The sequence below is a fragment of the Hippopotamus amphibius genome, chromosome 1, assembly GCF_030028045.1.
Source record: "Hippopotamus amphibius kiboko isolate mHipAmp2 chromosome 1, mHipAmp2.hap2, whole genome shotgun sequence".
In the NCBI taxonomy this organism is placed as follows: domain Eukaryota; kingdom Metazoa; phylum Chordata; class Mammalia; order Artiodactyla; family Hippopotamidae; genus Hippopotamus; species Hippopotamus amphibius.
The window spans coordinates 113,360,975-113,380,427 of record NC_080186.1 but is presented as its reverse complement, the minus strand read 5'-3'; the positions used below and the strand labels follow the sequence as shown (position 1 = coordinate 113,380,427).

At 39.8% G+C, this 19,453-nt stretch overlaps 1 protein-coding gene across 3 annotated transcripts; it reads left to right on the top strand.

Moving 5' to 3' along the window:
• Window positions 1-5,510: 5,510 nt before the first annotated feature.
• Window positions 5,511-18,858, top strand: ANP32E (acidic nuclear phosphoprotein 32 family member E). 3 transcript variants are annotated; one of them, XM_057721925.1, is made up of 7 exons: window positions 5,512-5,873; window positions 8,720-8,869; window positions 9,342-9,464; window positions 10,231-10,396; window positions 12,128-12,303; window positions 17,036-17,090; window positions 17,747-18,858. In XM_057721925.1, exons 1-7 carry the CDS (start codon window positions 5,820-5,822, stop codon window positions 17,815-17,817), a joined length of 795 nt encoding a protein of 264 aa, XP_057577908.1. In that variant the 5' UTR covers window positions 5,512-5,819; the 3' UTR covers window positions 17,818-18,858. The 3 variants fall into 3 exon arrangements, with proteins under 3 accessions (XP_057577926.1, XP_057577908.1, XP_057577915.1); XM_057721932.1 differs by having other exon boundaries at window positions 5,538-5,554; XM_057721943.1 differs by lacking the exons at window positions 10,231-10,396; window positions 17,036-17,090; window positions 17,747-18,858 and having other exon boundaries at window positions 5,511-5,873; window positions 12,128-12,286.
• The last annotated feature ends 595 nt before the right edge of the window (window positions 18,859-19,453 follow it).

Genomic DNA, 19,453 nt, shown 5'->3' with positions numbered 1-19,453 from the left:
GGTGCCAAGAGGGGCAGTAGTGGCCCTGTTGGATAGTTTTCTGGGATTTCTCCAAGGTATGGGTAGGAAAAATTTCTGGTGGTTCTAAATCAGTCTAAACTCTGGAGAAAATGCACTGGCATTAGTTGCACTGGCTTAGTTTTGTCTTGAGACTGCAAATTAACTAGTTTGGAAAAGGGAAAGTTAGGAGGAAGAGAAATTTGCAGCTATCCTTAACTCCTACTCAATCACTTATTCCCCAAAGTCTATATTTTCTTTTTTTTAAATTAATTAATTAATTTATTTACTTGCTGCGTTGGGCCTTCATTACTGTGAGTGGGCTTTCTCTAGTTGTGGGGAGTAGGGGCTACTCTTCACTCTTCGTTGTGGTGCAAGGGTTTCTTATTGCAGTGGCTTCTTTTGTTGAGGAGTATGGACTCTAGGGCACACAGGCTTCAGTAGTTGTGGCATGTAGGCTCAGTAGTTGTGGCTCGTGGTTCTAGACCACAGGCTCTGTAGTTGTGGCGCATGGGCTTAGTCGCTCCTTGGCATGTGGGATCTTCCTGGACCAGGGATTGAACCCATGTCCCCTGCATTGGAAGGCAGATTCTTAACCACTGCACCACCAGGGAAGTCCCAAACTCTATATTTTCTAATGGAAGTATGAATTTAAAGTACCATCTGAGAGTTATGTGAGACATAATCAATTACTGAACATGTCTTGAGTACCCACTGTGTGCTCAGCCCTGTGCTAAGTCCTGTGAGTGATGCCAGAGGAAGCCAAGTTATTGACATGGTTTCTCTCTAGGAAATTCCAGTCTGGTTGGGCAAACCAGAATTAGATAACACATATGAGATGTGGCAAGGCAGCATAGCATAAATGCTGAATACGTAGTTCAATAAGTCCTTAAGGACTCAGAGAAGGTAAAAATCATTTTGGTTAAACTAGAAGAACAGCATGAGCAAAACTAAAAAGAGTAGAATGACTATCACCAGTACAGAGCAAAAGGGCACTAGTGAGACTTGATCAGAAAAATGTGATCTGGGGGTTGTTCGAGTTACTATTACTGTATAACAACTCCAAATTTAGAGGTTTAAAACATTAATGAGCATTTGATTCTCTCTCATGGTTTTTGTGGGACAGGAGTTGGGGACGGGTTCAGCTGGGTGGTTCTGGCTCAGGATTTTCTTAAGTGGATGCAATCAGACAGTGACTGGAGCTGGAAACATTGGGGCCTGGAGAAGCTGGGGGCTGGCTGGGTACCTCTCACTTCTTCATGTAGGCTGGAGGCTTCTCCATGTGGTTTCTCCCATAAGTTAGTTTGGGCTTCCTCAGAGGGTAGCTATGTGGAGAGGGGCTCTGTCACACGTTTGGTTCCCTAGGAACTAAACTGCGAGATGGAAATAGCATTCAGGATATTTACTGGGGAATGCTATTGGGAGCAATACCTGTGGAAGGGAGGAGAAGGAAACAGGATTAAGCTGTGGGAGAAAATGAATGCCAGTGCAGTCCAACAAAGGCCTCAGTCAACCCCTGTGGGTGCTCTGGAGCTGGGATGAATGATTCCTGAGTTTGTTTAAAGTCAGGGCAAAAGGGCTGGTTTGACCTTTATACCCCAGTGTTGATCACTCACTGGATGTAGGATGCCTCCTAAAGGAGGGATAACCTTGGGCAAGGCAACTTACTTTCTTTCTCTTTCTTTTTCTTTCTCTTTCCACAAATCCATTAATTCAAGCATTTATTGAGCTCCTGTTATTTGCCACGTAGACTTTTTTTTTAAAGATTTTATTTTCTTTACTTTTTTGGCTGGCTCGGGCCTTAGTTGCGGCACGCGGGATCTTTGCTGAGGCATGCGGGATCTTCTGTTGTGGCACAAGGGCTTCTCTCTAGTTGTGGCGTGTGGGTTTCTCTCTCTAGTTGTGGCGCACTAGGCTCCAGGGTACGTGGGCTCTGTAGTTGTGGCGCATGGGCTTAGTTGCCCCGTGGTATGTTGGAATTTTAGTTTCCCCACCAGGGATCAAACCCGGAACCCGCGTGCCCTGCACTGGAAAGCAGGTTCTTTACCACTGGACCACCAGGGAAGTCCCAGGGCAAGGCAACTTTCTTCAGCTGAGGCAATTCTCTACAAGTACTGACAGCTGAAGGTCACCTTCCGGCAGTACTCCCAACACTGTGGAATAAGTCCTCATTCCTGAAGGAAAATCTGGGTGGTGCATCCCAGTGTTGGCTATAGCCCCATACAGACCTGTTGCTTTCAGTAGAAGGAGTTGGTCCTCTTGTAACCACCGGACACAGGAAGTTGGGGAAAAAAATACTCCAACCTCACTCTCCTCCAGACTTCCGATTTTCTGCTAGTGCCCCTCCCCCAAGGGATCAAATGCAGGAAGTCATAGGACTCCATGCAGTTCATGGAGGTTTTGGGTCACAGAGCAGGGTGGAGAAGGGTGAAGAGTGGATCTGGAGAGGCAACAAAAGATATTCAGCAGCAGAAGATGAGTTTAGTTTTTGAACATTAAAGACATGTTAATATCCTGATGCACGCTTCCTACTGGTGGATTAAAGGAGTGCTCTGAACCATCCTCTCATTCATTCCACTCCTTGCTCCTCTGCTCCTGAATATTTAACCTCACTCTTCATTCTGCCATTTAAACCCTGCCTCATTACTTCAGCTTAAAACATGTCTAACTCACATTCGGCTTTTTTCCTGACTGTATTTCTTTTTTTTTTTCAATTTAAAAAATTAAAAAAAAATTAAAGCATGGTTGATTTACAATGTTGTGTTAGTGTCTGCTGTGATTCAGTTTTACACACACACATATATATATATAGTACATCAAAGTGATTCAGTTTTACATATATATATATATATATCCTTTTCCATTATGGTTTATTACAAGATATTGAATATAGTTCCCTGTGCTATACAATAGGACCTTATTGTGTATTTATTCTATATATAATAGTTTGCATCTGCTAGTCCCAAACTCCCAATGCCTCCCTCCCCTTTGGCAACCACAAGGCTGTTCTCTATGTCTGTGAGCCTGTTTCATAGATAAGTTCACATATAAGTGAAATCATATGGTATTTATTTATGACTTACTTCACTTAGTATAATCTCTAGGTCCATCCATGTAGCTGCAAATGACATTATTTCATTCTTTTTTATGAATGAAAAAAGACTACATTTTTACACACTACATCTTCTTTATCTATTCATCTGTCAATGGACATGTCGATTGTTTCATTCTTTCATCCTTCATTTAGCTCCATACACCCATCTGCTAGGCTGGTGGTATTCTTCTTCATCCAACCCCTTCCCAGGCATCTTTCTTTCTGTGTGCCAGCGCTATGGGGACTCTTTCTTCCCCCGCATCTTATTTATTCTGGCTTCTTGATTAAGACTACAAAGTTTCAAGGTACTGAGGTAATGGAGATAAGAGATAACATGAGGGTGGGGACAATGGGTGTGGGGGGTAAGGCCCACTTCCGTGCATCCCTGTCTATTCTTAACTGTGGTGTACTTTCTGCAGCTTCTATCCAATGGTGAAATGAATTCATGGCCTTTCCTCATGTTCATTGTTTCTAGCCCACTCTCCCATTCTGTCTGTGATCTGATACAAAAGCCCTACCATTTAACCCCAATAATCATCTCTTTCTTGAAACGTTGGCTTCTGTACAGTACCCACCCCCCTATCCCACCCCCTCCCCGGCCCCAAATTCACCTCTTTCTTTTCTACCTGTTCTCATATTCTTTGCCAACTTTGGTAGACAACTTAACTTCTCTCTCCTCTCTTTCCCTCAACCATGTTTTGCTCTCCTTTGCCTGGAAAGTCTTCTTATATACATTCTCTGTAGACACCTTATTTTGTTCCCATGTTCTCAACTATCACTCATATGTGGATGACTCCCAAATCCGAATCCCCTTCCCTGAACTCTCTTTGAGATTCCATTCCAGAGTTTCAGACTCTGCAATGGCTAGTGGGATCAGAACACAGGACTTCTTCCTAAGCTGGTACTAAAATGTGCTTCCAGGTTACTTTGTAGCCCCTTTTTTCTTCCTTTTTTTTAACTCTTCCTTGAACTTTTCCTCAGTTCATTTTGGTTCCGTTTTATGTCATCTTGGCTTCCTTTGGCCTGTATTCAAACAAACAAACAAACAAACAAAAGATAGACTAACTCCAAATACCCGCCCCTTGCCTTGTCATTTTATACCAAAAGCTCTCCCTCTCCCGCTTTGTTTTCATCTTCATAAAATTTCCTTTTCGGGGAGTTCAAAGGAAACCCTTGGCAAGGAAAAGACAATCACTATTTTGTTTTCCTTTAAAGTATTTAACATGCCAAATACCAAATATTTACATTTTAAATGTAAGTCTATTTGAGGAGCTGTGTCTCACTCTGTATGGGAGAAGGGGTGATGTGGAGTGGTTAGAACTCTGATAGGAAATCCTAAGGTCTCTTACCTGAGAAACTGGAAAAATAGCAAATACACACTCAGCTCTGGGAGAGGTTGTACTAAGTCATCCATTTCCTTCCCCAAATCATCTGGAATTTCTTTGGGTATTTATCCTGACAAAGGTGTAAGGGAATGAAAAGGACAGAATTTAAACAAGAACTAAGAAAAACTAGACTCTCAAGACAAAATTTTTAAAAATCATTCTTACACTTCTTTTATATTTCACACTGACAGACTTTTAAAAGCACATTTAAACTACGGATTTCCATGGAAACCAACCAAAGGGATTTTAGAAGAGAGGCATTGCGGTACCATTTCTAAGCGCATTGATGTCTGTTTTTCCTTAGGCTGGCATTGTTTTCCCTCTAAGGTCTTAGTGTTTATTACTTCAGTAATTACCTCAGTAACAATTCAGTAATTACTTCAGTAACAATTCCTCCAGGGTAGTTTGATTTAAAGATGCCTAACATACTTCACCCAACTGCTTTCAAAAACGTTCAGTCCTTCTTGCTGGAAGTTAAACTACCATCTTCATCCCTGGTTCTGCACCAGAATTCTATCTCCGGCAGGAGGGTGCCACGAAGGCATGCTTTTTATGTGCTGTGCACGTTGCTGTACACATTGGCTGCAAAGCAGGAGCTGTGCTTTAAAACCGCCAAGAGCGAGTGGGTGCCGCGTGCTAAATTCTCTGTCTCGCAACTTCCGCACGTAAGAAGGATGCTTTCTTCCTTTCTTTAACACTAAAAACAGGCAAAACAGAAACAAAAATAAAAAGAAACCCAACAGGCTTCAAAACCGCCCGATCACCACGGGAAAGCGCGCCAATCACACAAAGAAAAGGAGGGGGGCTATTGGGATTCAAAATCATTTCCCGGGGACGAACACCTTCCTGGACCTATCGGAGTTAACTGCGCGCTTGGTCATAGCCAATAGACACAGTGTTTCTGGTTCAGGTCCGCCCTAAAGGCTGATAGACATTTACGTAACCCAATGGAATAGTGAGATGCTGAAGAATCAACCAATACATTCGGGAGGTGGGTGGAGTGTAGGCCAGGGGGTTGGCGGTGCCGTGTCATGGAGGCTCAGTCTCCGAGCAGCCATTGAAGGGGAAGGAACTGCGGGTGTGTGTATGTGTGTGCGTGTGAGTGCGCGCGCGAGTGTGTGGACAAGGAGGTGGGGGCAGTTGAGTTAGAGTCCCAACTCCTTGGACTCCATTTGCTATTCTCTTCTTTCTCCCCCACACCTATCTGGTGGTGGTGGTGGGCGTTTATATTTGCGTTTCTTTTCATTCATTTCCAAATCTTTTAAAATTTTAGGGTTGGGGGTAGTGGGAAAGGCAGGAAAAGGTAAGGGAGGAGAGTAGTAGCAGAAGAGCAGGAGGAGGACATGGAGATGAAGAAGAGGATTAACCTGGAGTTAAGGGACAGAGCCCCGGAGGAGGTGAGATGACTCAGCCCCCTCCCCTTCCTCACCAGCTCTGTTTTCGGAGGATCGGGTTTCTGGGGGTCCTGGTGGGTTTGTGGGGAGGGGTGATGAATTAACCCCCATCTGGGGTTAGGGCTGGGGGAAAATATTGAATTTTAACTTTCAAATCATTAAAATCTTTTACTTAAAATGGCGAAGGGTTTAAGTTTCTAGGGGCGTTTTTGTATGTGCTTGGGGGCTTAGCCCCTTCTCTCCTCGAGTCAGGCGTCCTGGCCTCGTGGGGGCGGGAAGCGGGGTGTTGGGGGCCGCTCGGCCGCTTCGCTCCTCACGTTCCTGGCTCCTTGGGGCCAGCGGCGTGGGCACGACCCCCCAGTCCCACTCGCCTCTGTCGTAGCCATCGTCGCCTGAGAAGTTAGTCCAACTTTTCTGCAGTGCCACCAACTCTTTTTTTGGGCCGGGGGGGTGTCCCCGGCCTCGAGGCCCTGGGCGTTCGACGACATCGCTCCGGGCGCGGGCTGGGGTCGCTCGCGGAGTCCGCGGACGGCCGGCTGCCGGCGGCGCCCACTCCCCCGGGAAGCGGCGCGCGCCGCCCGCCGCCAGGCGGAATCTGGGTCAGCGGCGGGTTGTCCGGCCGCGGGGAAGTTTTGGGACTCGTCGTAGTGACCGGAGGTGGGGAGGGGACGCGAGGCTTTATCCCCTTCGTCTCCCCGCGGTGTAGCGAAATCCGGCGTGTCGCATCGTGGTGGCTGCAACTCCGCTTTTGATCCCTGGAGACGGTTTCACGAAACTCAACAAATGGGTCGTAGAAGTTTCGTGTTTTAAAGATGGGTTCGGCGAAACTGAATGATGCGCTTTCGCTGCTGTCGCCTTAGTTAAAGAGACGGGGTTGGGAGGGGCCACGTGAGGCGGGGTCGCGGTCAACTTTTCGGGGGTCGGGCGGGAGGCGTTTCCGCCTCCTTCTCGAGGGCGCCTCCTCGGCTTCACCCGCCCTCCCCGCCCGGGGCGGAGGCGCTAGGGGAGCGCGGGCTGCGAGGCGACCCCTTTTTCCCTTGGGGAGTCCCCGCCCCTTGTGGGGTTTCCCGTCGGTCGGAGCGGCAGGTCGCGAGAGCGGGGCCCACGGCCAGCGAGGAACCTCGCATTTCTGGTCTCAGAGGAAAACGTCTAGAGTCTTGCTAAGTGCGGCCTCTGAAATAAACCCTAGAGTTGCAATATAAGGGATATAGTCTTTTTCAGCAGGGGTGGAGGTGGTACTTGTGCATACCAGCGTGGAGGATGAGTAGGGTCTGTCCGGTGGGCTGTGGCGGCGTGAAGAGTGGGAATCCAGGATCTTTATGTACTTTTAAAAAAGTCTCTGTTTCCTTGAAATTGGTAGGGAGCAGAGAGGAGGAAAGAGTCACTTACTGTCATCCCACGGATAACTTGACGTTTCCTAGGGCCTACTCTTTACGGGCTTAAGGAAAAAAAAAAAAGTTAAAAAGCTGTCTCGCAGAAGCACACATTTCGAATGCTCTTTTTATGTCTTGGGTTGGAAAAGTGGATCTGCTCCTCCTCCCCCATTCTTATACCTGTACCTATGCCTATACTTATACCTATACCCTAGTAATTTCCTGGCCAGTTTTGGGGAGTGTCGGATGTTGCCTTTTTGCAGCCTCTTCTCCTTCCCCTGTGGTGTAATAACGGTCTCTTATATTTGTATAGCCCTTTACAGTTTACAAAGCACTTTTCGTGTTTGTTATTTACTTTCCTCCTTCCGACAAACTTGTAAGGTGGATGGTATTGTTCTAGAATCCACATTAGCAAACGGAGTCTCAGGGCAGTGAAGTTACTTACTCAAGTGGAAAAACTGGTTTTCTGACACCAAATCTAGTGGCCCTCTCTCCTGCACTCAGCCAGACTAGGAGTGAGAAGAGTTAGAGTGGAGGCACAGCTCTGCCACATGCTGTGACTGACCCTAGGTAGTCATTCTTACCCCCTGGGCCTTGGCTTCCTCTTCTCTACACAGGTTATGATGCCTTCTTTGCTTCCTGAGATAATTATGTCATGTTCAGATAGAGAAGGTAGCGTTCCTTGTTGCTAATTTTTATTTCTCAAAATACCTCAAACATATTTTTGCATTGAGAATGGAGAACCAAGGTTTCCTGCCTCCCTCTTAAGATTAAGTCCATTTAGGCTCATGCCAGAAAGTTTTGTTCTACAACTCTGACCTAATAGAGGATCCAGCACCCCCTTCCCAAGACTGGGGAGAAGTCACAAAAATCCTACCAGAGTGGCAGGGAAAAAATGACATTTTGTCAAGGATGTGTTTGGCCTCGATATTAGAACAAATAACATCTGAAAGCTGGGTTGTCTCAGAAGGAGCTTTCTAACGTTTCCTCATGAAGGGTAACAAGGTATTTTTGAGTTATGGTGACACTTATCAACCAAAGATAAGGGGGTTTAAACTGAAAAAGTGAATAAACAATTTCCTTTCTTCTCCCTGCTGTTCTAGGGCTCATTTAAATCCTTTCTCAGTAGCCTTGGTATCCCCTCACTGCATAAATATATGCCCTGATGTTGAAGGTCCTCTTCAGGAGGGTCAGAAACAAGTTTCACATGGGACCTTTTTCAAAGTTTTATTTTTTATGCAATTAAAAATTTTTTATTAGTGATTTGAAGCAGGCATTGAACTTCTTAGTCCAAGTGTAAATTTAAAAAGTGAACTTATAATGATGACTTTAGACTGTATTTCAATTTTGGGGGAGAATGAAAAGAATTTATATAAGGGGGTTGGTGGTTTTAATATTCACATTTCCAGTGTCAGAACCTAGGTCTTTTGCTAAACAGACTGCAAACTAAAGAATCATTCATATTCTCTCTTACAGGTGACGGAGTTGGTTCTTGATAATTGCCTCTGTGTCAACGGGGAAATTGAGGGACTGAATGATACTTTTAAAAAACTGGAGTTTCTGAGTATGGCTAATGTCGAACTAAGTTCACTGGCCCGGCTGCCCAGCTTAAATAAACTTCGAAAGGTAAGTTGGCATTAGGTTTGGAAGCATCGTGATTTTGATGCCAAGGACTATTAATGTATATTTTTTTCCCAAATGAGACGACCATTCTGCCTTTTAATTAGAAAGTTCTAAGTTTCTATAGGTAAGAAAATGGGTTAGGTAGGATTTTGAAGTCAGCTGTAATATTGCTTTTGGAAATTTAAATTTAATCTTGAAATCGTTTTATGGCATGAATTTAACATCTACCAAATGTTTTTCCCTGAAACATAAAATCCAGCTATTATACAACTGGAACCAAACCTGGGTTAGAACTCTGTTGTATTAGAGATTCTGATATTTTATTTGGTGGGAATTTGAAAATTAAAGACTTGAGATGGTCTCTTGAAGCCAGGGAGTGACAGTTGTTTTCTTCTTTAAATTGATATATTTTAGAAATCTTGATGTGTCCTAAACCTTCACCATTCTTTGTTTTCTCCCCATGTTGAATATATAGTTGGAACTTAGTGACAATATAATTTCTGGAGGTTTGGAAGTCCTGGCGGAGAAATGTCCAAATCTTACCTACCTCAATTTGAGTGGAAACAAAATCAAAGATCTCAGTACAGTAGAAGCTCTGGTAAGTGGAAAGGTTTGTCTCTAGACTTGCTTTTTTTTTGGTTGAATTTTCTGAGATTTGCTTGAGTTTTATCTTACTGACTTGTATTTATTTCACTCTTTTGAAACTTCTGAATTTCTTATATGTTGTGATCTAGATGCTGCTGCTTTATTTTCCTTTGGAGTAAAACATTCAGATAAATTTTGAAATCCGTGAGAAATTTATTTTATGAATTTCAGGAGATGAATATCTGGTTTTAAAATTTGCAGTATTTTAAAAAATTCTATTCCTTTTTCTTCTTTCTTCATTACGTTTTGAGTTATTTCATTACTTTGTTTCCTGGTATGGGGGAAGGAAAAGGAGGTGAAATGAAACTCTGAAAATTGTTGCTCTGATTAAAAAAAAAAAAAACTTGGGAGGAGGTTGAAATTGTTGAAAATAAGCTTGACCATGGATTTAAACTAACCATGTTATTGTTTTTGCCTATTTATGTACAGATTCAGTCAACAAAGTATATTGAGTGCATACTATAAGTAAGGCACTAAGCCAGGTGCTAGAGATACAGCAGTGACCAAAACAAAGTTCCTACACTCCTGGAGTTTATGTGCCAGGTCCTTATTAAGAGAATTAGCTGTGCTTGATATACTAACCCTTCATTATAAAATTCTAAAAATCCAAAAATCATTCTCTTGATTTCAAGTTGTATACATGTTCTGGTTCATGAATTAAAAAGAAATAACCTGAGATTTTAAATCTTGAATGTAATTTTTAACTTTTTACTCTCCAGCAAAATCTTAAAAATTTGAAGAGTCTTGACTTGTTTAACTGTGAGATCACAAACCTGGAAGATTATAGAGAAAGTATTTTTGAACTGCTGCAGCAAATCACATACTTAGATGGATTTGACCAGGAGGATAATGAAGCACCAGACTCAGAAGAAGAAGATGATGAGGGTAATCATTCTTTTTTTTTCCCCCATAATAAATTTATTTATTTTTTGGCTGTGTTGGGTCTCTGTTGCTGCGCGCAGGCTTTCTGTAGTTGCGACGAGCAGGGGCTGCTCTTTGTTGCAGTGCACGGGCTTCTCATTGCTGTGGCTTCTCTTGTTGTGGAGCATTGGCTCTGGGTATGCGGGCTCAGTAGTTGTGGCGCATGGGCTTAGTTTTTCCGAGGCATGTGGGATCTTCCCAGTCCAGGTATTGAACCGGTGTCCCCTTGCATTGGCAGGCAGATTCTTAACCACTGCACCACCAGGGAAGTCCAGGGTAATCATTAATACTCATCAATGTGTCACAGTTATAGCCTCCACTCTGGCTAACAAATTAGATAGGGCCTGGATATTTAGGTGTGGGGAAAAAAAAAGATGTTAGTAAGACAAAAATTTAAAAACCCATGGCCCTAGTTCTGTATTCTTTCACATTTCTGATAGCTTTGTGGAATTTAATGATTGTTATAATAGCTCCATGAAATTTTATATTTGTGTAAACTTAACCATCATCCAATAAAAGCAGTAACGTTTAAAATAGTACTAAAAAAAAAAAAGAACCATTGGTCACATAATTATCCATACAAGTCACAAAGTAGAAACAACCCAGTGTCTGTAATCTGATGAATAGATAAACAAAATGTGATAAATCCATTCAATGGAATATTATTCAGCCACAAAAATGATTGAAGTACTGATACATGCTACAATGTGTGTGAACCTTGAAAACATTATGCTAAGTGAAAGAACTGAGAAAGCCACATATTGTATGACACCATTTATATGGAATGCCCAGAAGAGGCACATTCATAGAGACAGAAAGTAGATTAATGGTTGTCAGGTTTGCGGGAGAGGAGAATGGTGAGTGAGGGTTAATGGATATGGGTTTTAGGCTGGGGTGGGGGTGATGGAGATGTTCTAGAACGTTGAATATACATTTTTGGATAAATGGTTGACTAATAGGTCAGATGACAGAATAACTGCTGTTTGTAATGGGACACTGTTACTGTTGGTTGAAAAGTTTTTCACATGTAAGAAGAAATTTGCTGGATAAACAATGTTATAAAATGATGGAATGATGCACAGGCAGGTCTTGAAGTGTCCATGAAGTAAAATAAACTTTAGCATATGTAATATTTTGATGGAAACCTATACATTGGGAAAATTTCAATATTTAGATACCATATTTCCAAACAGTAAATAGGGATATTATAAAAGAGAAATCTTAAAAAAAAAAAAAATCGCCCTGAGGTAGTTTCTACCCATTGACTTATGAGTTTGAGGGGCCAGGGCAAAAACATTTGCCCAGACATTTGCTCTTTTCTTATTTATTTATTTAAAAATTTATTTATTTATTTAGGCTGCATTGGGTCTTTGTGGCTTCTGGTGGGCTTTCTCTAGTTGTGGCGAGTGGGGGCTATTCTTCCTTGCAGTGCACGGGCTTCTCAGTGCTATAGCTTCTCTTGTTGTGGAGCACAGGCTCTAGGCTCTTGAGCTTCAGTAGTTGTGGCACGCGGGCATAGTAGTTGTGGCTCTTGGGCTCTAGAGCACAGGCTCAGTAGTTATGGTGCTTGGGCTTAGTTGCTCCTCAGCACGTGGGATCTTCCTGAGATTGAGCCCGTGTCCCCTGCATTGGCAGGCAGATCCTTAACCACTGTGCTACACGGGAAGCCCCTCATCTTTTAAAATATTTTTAAAGATGGAGATGAAGATGATGAAGAGGAAGAAGAAGATGAAGCTGGCCCACCTGAAGGATATGAGGAAGAGGAAGAAGAAGAGGAGGATGAGGATGAGGATGAAGATGAAGCAGGCTCAGAATTGGGAGAGGGAGAAGAGGAGGTGGGCCTCTCATACTTAATGAAAGAAGAAATTCAGGTGAATAGACCTTCTTATGTGCACTGAAAATTAACTCCTTAGGCATAGGCTTAAGTAATATAAAAAGTAAGTTGTGTAGAAATTTGAGAGTTGTTTCTAACATGTGTGTGTCTGCCTGTCTTTTTTCCCACTGCCCCCCTCAGTTCATGTTATATCCAGATAATCATAAACCCTATGATTTTACCTCCCAGATAGCTTTCAGATCTGTTCTTCCCTCAGTAGCATGGTGCAGTGGAAACATTTTACAAATGCTTCTCAGCCTCAGTTCCTATACTTATAAAACTGAAATTATACCAACTTCATAGGGTCGTTAAGGATTTAACAAACTAATATGTGTAAAGTATCTAGTTGCTGGCACATTGTAGGCACTCGTGAAAACTTGCCTTTCCCCTAATTATTTCTTGTTTTCTAGCAGTTTTCTAAATGGTCTCTCTGAGAACAGTGTCACCACTTAGGTGTATCCTCCACAGTGCTTGCCTGCGTACTCTGCATGCAAATGTGATCATATCGCTAGCCTGCTTGAAACCCTTTGACGTTTTCCTGTTGCCACCAAGACTTAGAAGCCTTTCATTATCTAGCCTCTGCTTCCTTCTCTAGCTTCATCTCCCTTAATACCAATTTAAATCATCATACGAAGTTATGATTGCCTTTCTGTCTGTATACACATTGTTTACTCTATCTGAAATGACTTTCTATCCATGTCTTCTAGTGATCTTTATTTTCTCTTTTCTCAGGTAAACATAAATATACTAAAGCATGTAAAGTGGACTGATTTGATTTGATTTGATTTTTTAAATTTTATTTATTATTTTTTGGGGGGTACACCAAGTTCAATCATCTGTTTTTATACACATATCCCCATATTCCCTCCCTCCCTCGAGTTCCCCCCACCCTCCCCGTCCCAGTCCTCTAAGGCATCATCCATCCTCGAGTTGAACTCCCTTTGTTATACAGCAACTTCCCACTGGCTATCTATTTTACAATTGGTAGTATATATATGTCTATGCTACAAAAGTGGACTGATTTTATGTACAACTTTCAATTTTATGAAATTTTATATATGTACATACTTGTGTAACTTCCGCTCAAATCATGCCTCGTGATTCTTATCTTTAAACACTCTGGCATTGCCCCATTATTGAAGCTTTCTATAATTTTTAAGAGACAGTCACTCCTTCCTCTGTTACTTTTGAAACTTGATTAGGTGTCTGTTGCCTGTAGACACTTTTGTGAAAACTTGTTTATTTGGCCACTTTCTACTAGATAGCTCCTTCAGGGGAGGGCTGTTTATCAAGTGAGTCAAAAATTATCCGTACTCTGGCTGTAGAATTTACAGAAGTTTTAATATAACCAGAGTGCAGATAATTTTAGACTCACCCTCATACACTGACTGGGACATAGTAGGTTCAGTTGACTTGAACAAATGATCTTTAGTCCCTGGGAGTTTAGATAAGTTATTATCTCCTAATGTTAAATTGAGTTTTGTTTTCATCGTTCATAATTTAAAGTAATATTTATTATTAAAATAACATTTCTTATTTAGACTAGAAATTATATTTTTATTTGTTCTAATGACATATTAGTTAGATAGACAGTATCACTGATTAATGGTGATTTTTCTCTGATACCATTTTAAATATGAAACTAGTGTAGAAAAAATGGGACTTACACTTGTTTGGGGCCTTAGTGAGTTAGCTTTACAATAATGAAGAACATCACTTTTATGTATTTTAACTATTCAGGGAGAAAGGCAGCCTATTCAGTTTACATCAGCATACAACTTGAGTATTTTTGCCTTCAGTTTTAATTTACTTAGTAAAATAATGGACTTGTTATTTTGCAGTTTGACTTTTGTTTTGTTTTGTTTTTTTGTTTGGCCACGCTGTATGGTGTGTGGGCTCTTAGTTCCCCGACCAGGGACCCAACCCGTGCCCCCTGCAGTGGAAGCACGGAGTCCTAACCACTGGACAACCAGGAAATTCCCTGCAGCTGACCCTTTATTTTCTTTGCCAATAATTCTTCTTTAAATAGTATTAAGTCATTTAAAAATGACCTTCAGCTAATTGCAAATGTTTATCATTCCATTGAGTATTAGGAAATAATAGCTAAAAATGATGTGGTGAAGTATAGAGCAAACATCTCTAAGATAATACATACAACATTAAGTCAGTGTGGTACCTGGGTAGCTGGGACCAGAAGTTTTCAATCATTATGAGATAATTTGAATGTTTTTTAAAATGAAGTCTTGTTTTTAGAAGCTAAGAGCCAGAGAAGCTTCAGAGACTATAAGATTTAAAAAAAGAAATTAGAATGAAATAGAAATTGTATTTGATTAGCTATTTTTTGTTTGAGTCATTTCTATTTCAGCCGCTCTTCAGAGGTGAGGAATTAATATGTATAAAGAAGGACTTATGTATATGTAGTATATACTTCATTAAAAATGGAGATGGGGGCTTTAGAAGAATTGGGAATTATAGTGTCCTTGCACTACAAGTGAGGAAACATTTTATTACCCACTAGTTAGGAAAAGACCATAATCTTTACAGAGCAAGTCTCTGGTGATCTAATAGATGATCTATTTTTTAAAAGGCATAAAAACATGAATTGATTAATCAATCACATTTTGTTTAAAACAAAGTCCAGAGAAGTAATTTGCTCATTTTTAGACTTGGACTTTTCTAAATGATCATGGAATAAATGTGATTAGTATTTCAAGTGGTTTTTTAAAAAGTATAAATATTTACATATCCTCATTTGTCATTCCTTGCAGAGCTGAAATTTTAAAATGTCCTTTTCTTTCTCCTTTTCCTCTCGTTTTCCCCACTCTTCCCTCCTCTCTTTCCTCTAGCCCTCTTCTCTTCCTTTCCTTTCTTCTTTAAGTGTAAGCCCACATGTTCTCCTGGCTTTCACTATAGTTCCTTAGTTTATTTTGCTACCCCATCTATTGCTTATGCTCCTTGTAGCTTGGGTGTTCTGGTGGGAAATGTTTTAGTGTTTGAATTGACTGTATAAGAATGATTTCTGATGTGTGTCATGCAGTTTAGTTTCAAGCTAAATGCTGGAAAAATAGGTTCTGTTTAATATTTCTAGACACAAATAGAGCTGTGGATCCTTTGAAAAGGGTGAGTTATCCAAGTTTTTCCTAACTACCCAGCAGTTCTTAACATTTTCCATTTAAACTATTTTGGGGTTGGAGTGGGGACCCTAGATTGATTCCATTTTTTCAAACATATATTAGAACTTAACGATTTGGAACACAACCAAGCACAAGGCAGTAAGTGTAAAAGCTCTAATTAACAGAAGACATTTTCTTTCTAGGAGAGTATTCAAGCTGTTATTCTAATCCTATTTTCTCTCTTATATTCAATTCCCTGGTAATCCTGTTGATCTATTTTCTGAATCTGTAGCAGATTAAAATTGAAATAGTAACTAACTGCAAAAGAGAAGGCATAAAAACTAGGAAAAGATACAACTCAAAGTAGAGGCGAGGGTCATTTTAAAAAGAAGAAAACCATCTTACAGATATTAATAGGCTTTGAGGGAATTGTCATATACTAATTAGTGTCACTGCTCATGGTCAAATGGTGACTATGGTAATTCAAGAAAAAGATCTGTTAGGTTTAGCATGAAATGGTAGAAGTGTGCAATGCACTCTAGAGATTTTATCCCAATAGGCCGAAGTAAAAAAAAAAAAAGAAAAATGGTTATCATGTTTCAAGGCTATGTTTAAATCTTAGCTATCCAGAACAGCTCATTCCACAAGAGTAGTAGATCAAGTTTTATTGTGATTTTTATTGACATTTGCTATTTTGATGTGTAGATTTTTAGATGTAGAAGAACTTAGAGATCTTTCTAGGTGAATACTTTCTTTCATTGATTGGAAAATTGACGTCCAGAGAGATTAAGTGACTTATTCAACACGTATAACTGTTCACGCTAAGATTCAGATGATCTTCCTCAGTCTATAAAACAGAAGACTGTGTCTTTGAAATAGTCAGAAGTTACTCTGTCCATTAGCCACAGCCACATTTGTTTATTTAGTTAAAGTAAAATAAAATTAAAATTCAGTTCCTCATTTGCACTGGTCACATTTCAAATGCTCAGTAGCCACATGTGGCTAGTGGTTACTGCATTGGACAGCACAGATACAGAACATTTCCATTGTTGCAGAAAGTTCTTTTGAACATTGCCGGTCTCAATCATAACTTGTTTTCTTGAGGAAACTAGATTTAGTTAGGTTTTTAAAAAAGACCTCTAAGTGAGGCAGAGGTTGTCAGAACACAGGATGACCAGAGTTTTTTAGCTTCTGTTGGAATGTATTATTATCAAACAGTGAAAAGCCCATGTCATGGCTTATTCTCAGACTGAATTTTTTTCTTTTTTCTTTTTATGAAGTATAGTTGATTTACAATGTTATGTTAGTTTCTGGTATATAGCAGAGTGATTCAGTTATACATATATATGTATATATATGTATACATATACGTATTTTTCATTATAGTTTATTGCAGGATGTTGAATATAGTTCCCTGTGCCATACAGTAGGCCCTTGTTGTTTATCTATTTTATATATAGTAGTTTGTATCTGCTAATCCCAGACTCTTAATTTATCCTTCCCCACCCCCTTTCCCCTTTGGTAACCATGAGTTTGTTTTCTTTGTCTGTGAGTATATTTCTGTTTTGAAAATAAGTTCATTTGTGTTATATTCAAACTGAATATTTGAATCTCAAGGATGAAGAAGATGATGATGACTATGTTGAAGAAGGAGAAGAAGAAGAAGAAGAGGGTGAGTTACAGAAAAATCCTAAAAAGCTATTATTCATGGATTTTAAAGAATGAGACTATAATTCAAATTATAACTGATCTCTTTGATGTTGGTAACATATCATAGAATTCCTTGAAAGGTATGAAACCTTTTTTAAAGAGGAATTTTTTCAGGGCATTCATTAATTCCATTTAAAAGAAAAAAACGCTTGTAACGTTTATTTTCTAAATAGGAATAAAGAGATACTGGAACCATAAACTCAATTTATTATTTTTTTTAGGGCCTTTCATTCTGGAGAGGGTGAAACCTTATTTATAAGAGAAGAACAGTTGAACTCCAGATAATGCCCATTTTAGATTTGCTTTCTGGTTCTCTTTACCTGGGTCTTTCAGAAATTTAGAAATTCACTAACAGTTCCATTAATGTCAAGCCCTTAGTTTCTTGATCTGTACTTCATGATTTGGCCACAAGGGTGCATAGCAACCTGTCATTATTTGTGGCTTCTAAGTCTATTAAGGCTGTTTCAATACTGAAATTAAAAGTAATGCAGAGGGGAAACTTAACCTCTAATTTTCTTATGTCATTAACTTTCCACTAAGATAGATTCAAAATTTTGTAGCTTAACATATTCATATGTTAAAATTAAGTATTTTACAATTTTCATTTTACTCTTTCAGAAGAAGAAGGTCTTCGAGGGGAAAAGAGGAAACGAGATGCTGAAGATGATGGAGAGGAAGAAGATGACTAGATCATTCTAAGACCAGATTCCCTAATGTTCCTGGGTGTGCAATAGAGTGGTCACATCTTCTTTCTTTCTTCATGTATGATAGCTATCCCTACAGAAGATAACGTGTAACTTTTTATAGGAAAAGTGTGGTTTTACTATTTTTGCCTTATCATTCCAAATAAGATTAACTAGTCTGTTAATGATCATATTGTATGTAGAGATAAATCTTCATTGACCCCATTGTGAAATTCCCTAGCAATTTATTTAGAATCTTAATTTTTCTAATTAAAGCTCACTGTGTTAGTCATTTTTAGCATAATTAAAATATGATCGCTTTTACACAGGCGTAGTTTGGTGCATTTCATTCATAGGGTTTTAAAGTTATTTATAAATGAACTGAAATCACAGTTGGCTGGAATCTGGAATGAAAATAGTCTCTTGAATGATAAGTTGGTTATTTTTTTAGAGGCAACCCAGAGATCTTTAGTTTGAAGGCAATGACTTTTTTTTTTTTTTTGGCTGAGGGTATTTGGGTGCTTTTATGTCACATGAGTAGCTTGGAAGGTAGGAGCAGAATAGTAAAGGTTTTATTCAACAGTATAGTTCATGGCTTTTGTGGAGGCTTCTAAACCTTTTAAGCCAGGTGACTAAGATTTTAGTTTTCAAGGAAAAATTGCTTATACTCAGTTCAGAGACATGTAGGCGAGCCTTTTCTTCTTCAGGTCGAAGATCATGACCTGCCAACGGTTGTTGTTTTGTTTTAAGTGTGCATTCTTCTCAGTGATTTTTCTCTCAGTGATTCTTTTATGATCACCTCCCTTTCTTGTTTCACTCCCTTCCTTCTTCTCAAAAAAGAGTTGGGAAACTCACGGATACCCAGGATGACTTTGTCTTATACCTCAACCACCTTTTCAGACCCGTCTCAGTTTTAAACAAGCTAAGTGAAAGAAACTGAGTGTTTTCTGAAATATGAATATTATTGTCAATACAGTTTTATGCAACAGACTCTGCTTACTGTAAATCTCTTTCTTGACAAGATGTACAGACTGTATTAGGAGGATGAAGAAAGAAAAGAAGCAGAGGAGGCTCTTGGAAGCAGCATGTGTGTTCCTCATAAGTCAGAACAATTTGCCTGTTGATAATTAATGAGACATTCAAATCAGATTAGCTTCCCAAATGATTTAGATACCACTCTGCAAAGTATATCTAATTTTCCTGAGTAGAACCTTTAATTATTCTTTCTATAGTTTTAAAGCATTACCAGATATAGCATTTAATTGAAAATACTGGACAGTGGGGAAAATATTTGAAACTAAATCAATATTAAAATTAAGGTTTGTTTTTAGGTGGATGTCCATTAAAAATAGAAAAATATTTGGGATAACTGTGAGTGTGTGTTTCCTTATACAGCTACTAAATATAATATGAGTAGGCAAGTAAATCTCCTTTGTGTTGTGGAGGCTCCACATTCAAGACAATTGCTTTCTTAACCTTGGGTATCTAAAAAATTTTTCCCCTTTGTTTTGAATAGTTGTAAATTTTTAAAAAGTTAATATCAGCAAATTAATTGAATTTACATTTTCATACTGGGACACATTTAAATTACTGAGTATAGTACTGCTTCTTTTTTGGTTTAAAATGTATGACTTGGGGTTTT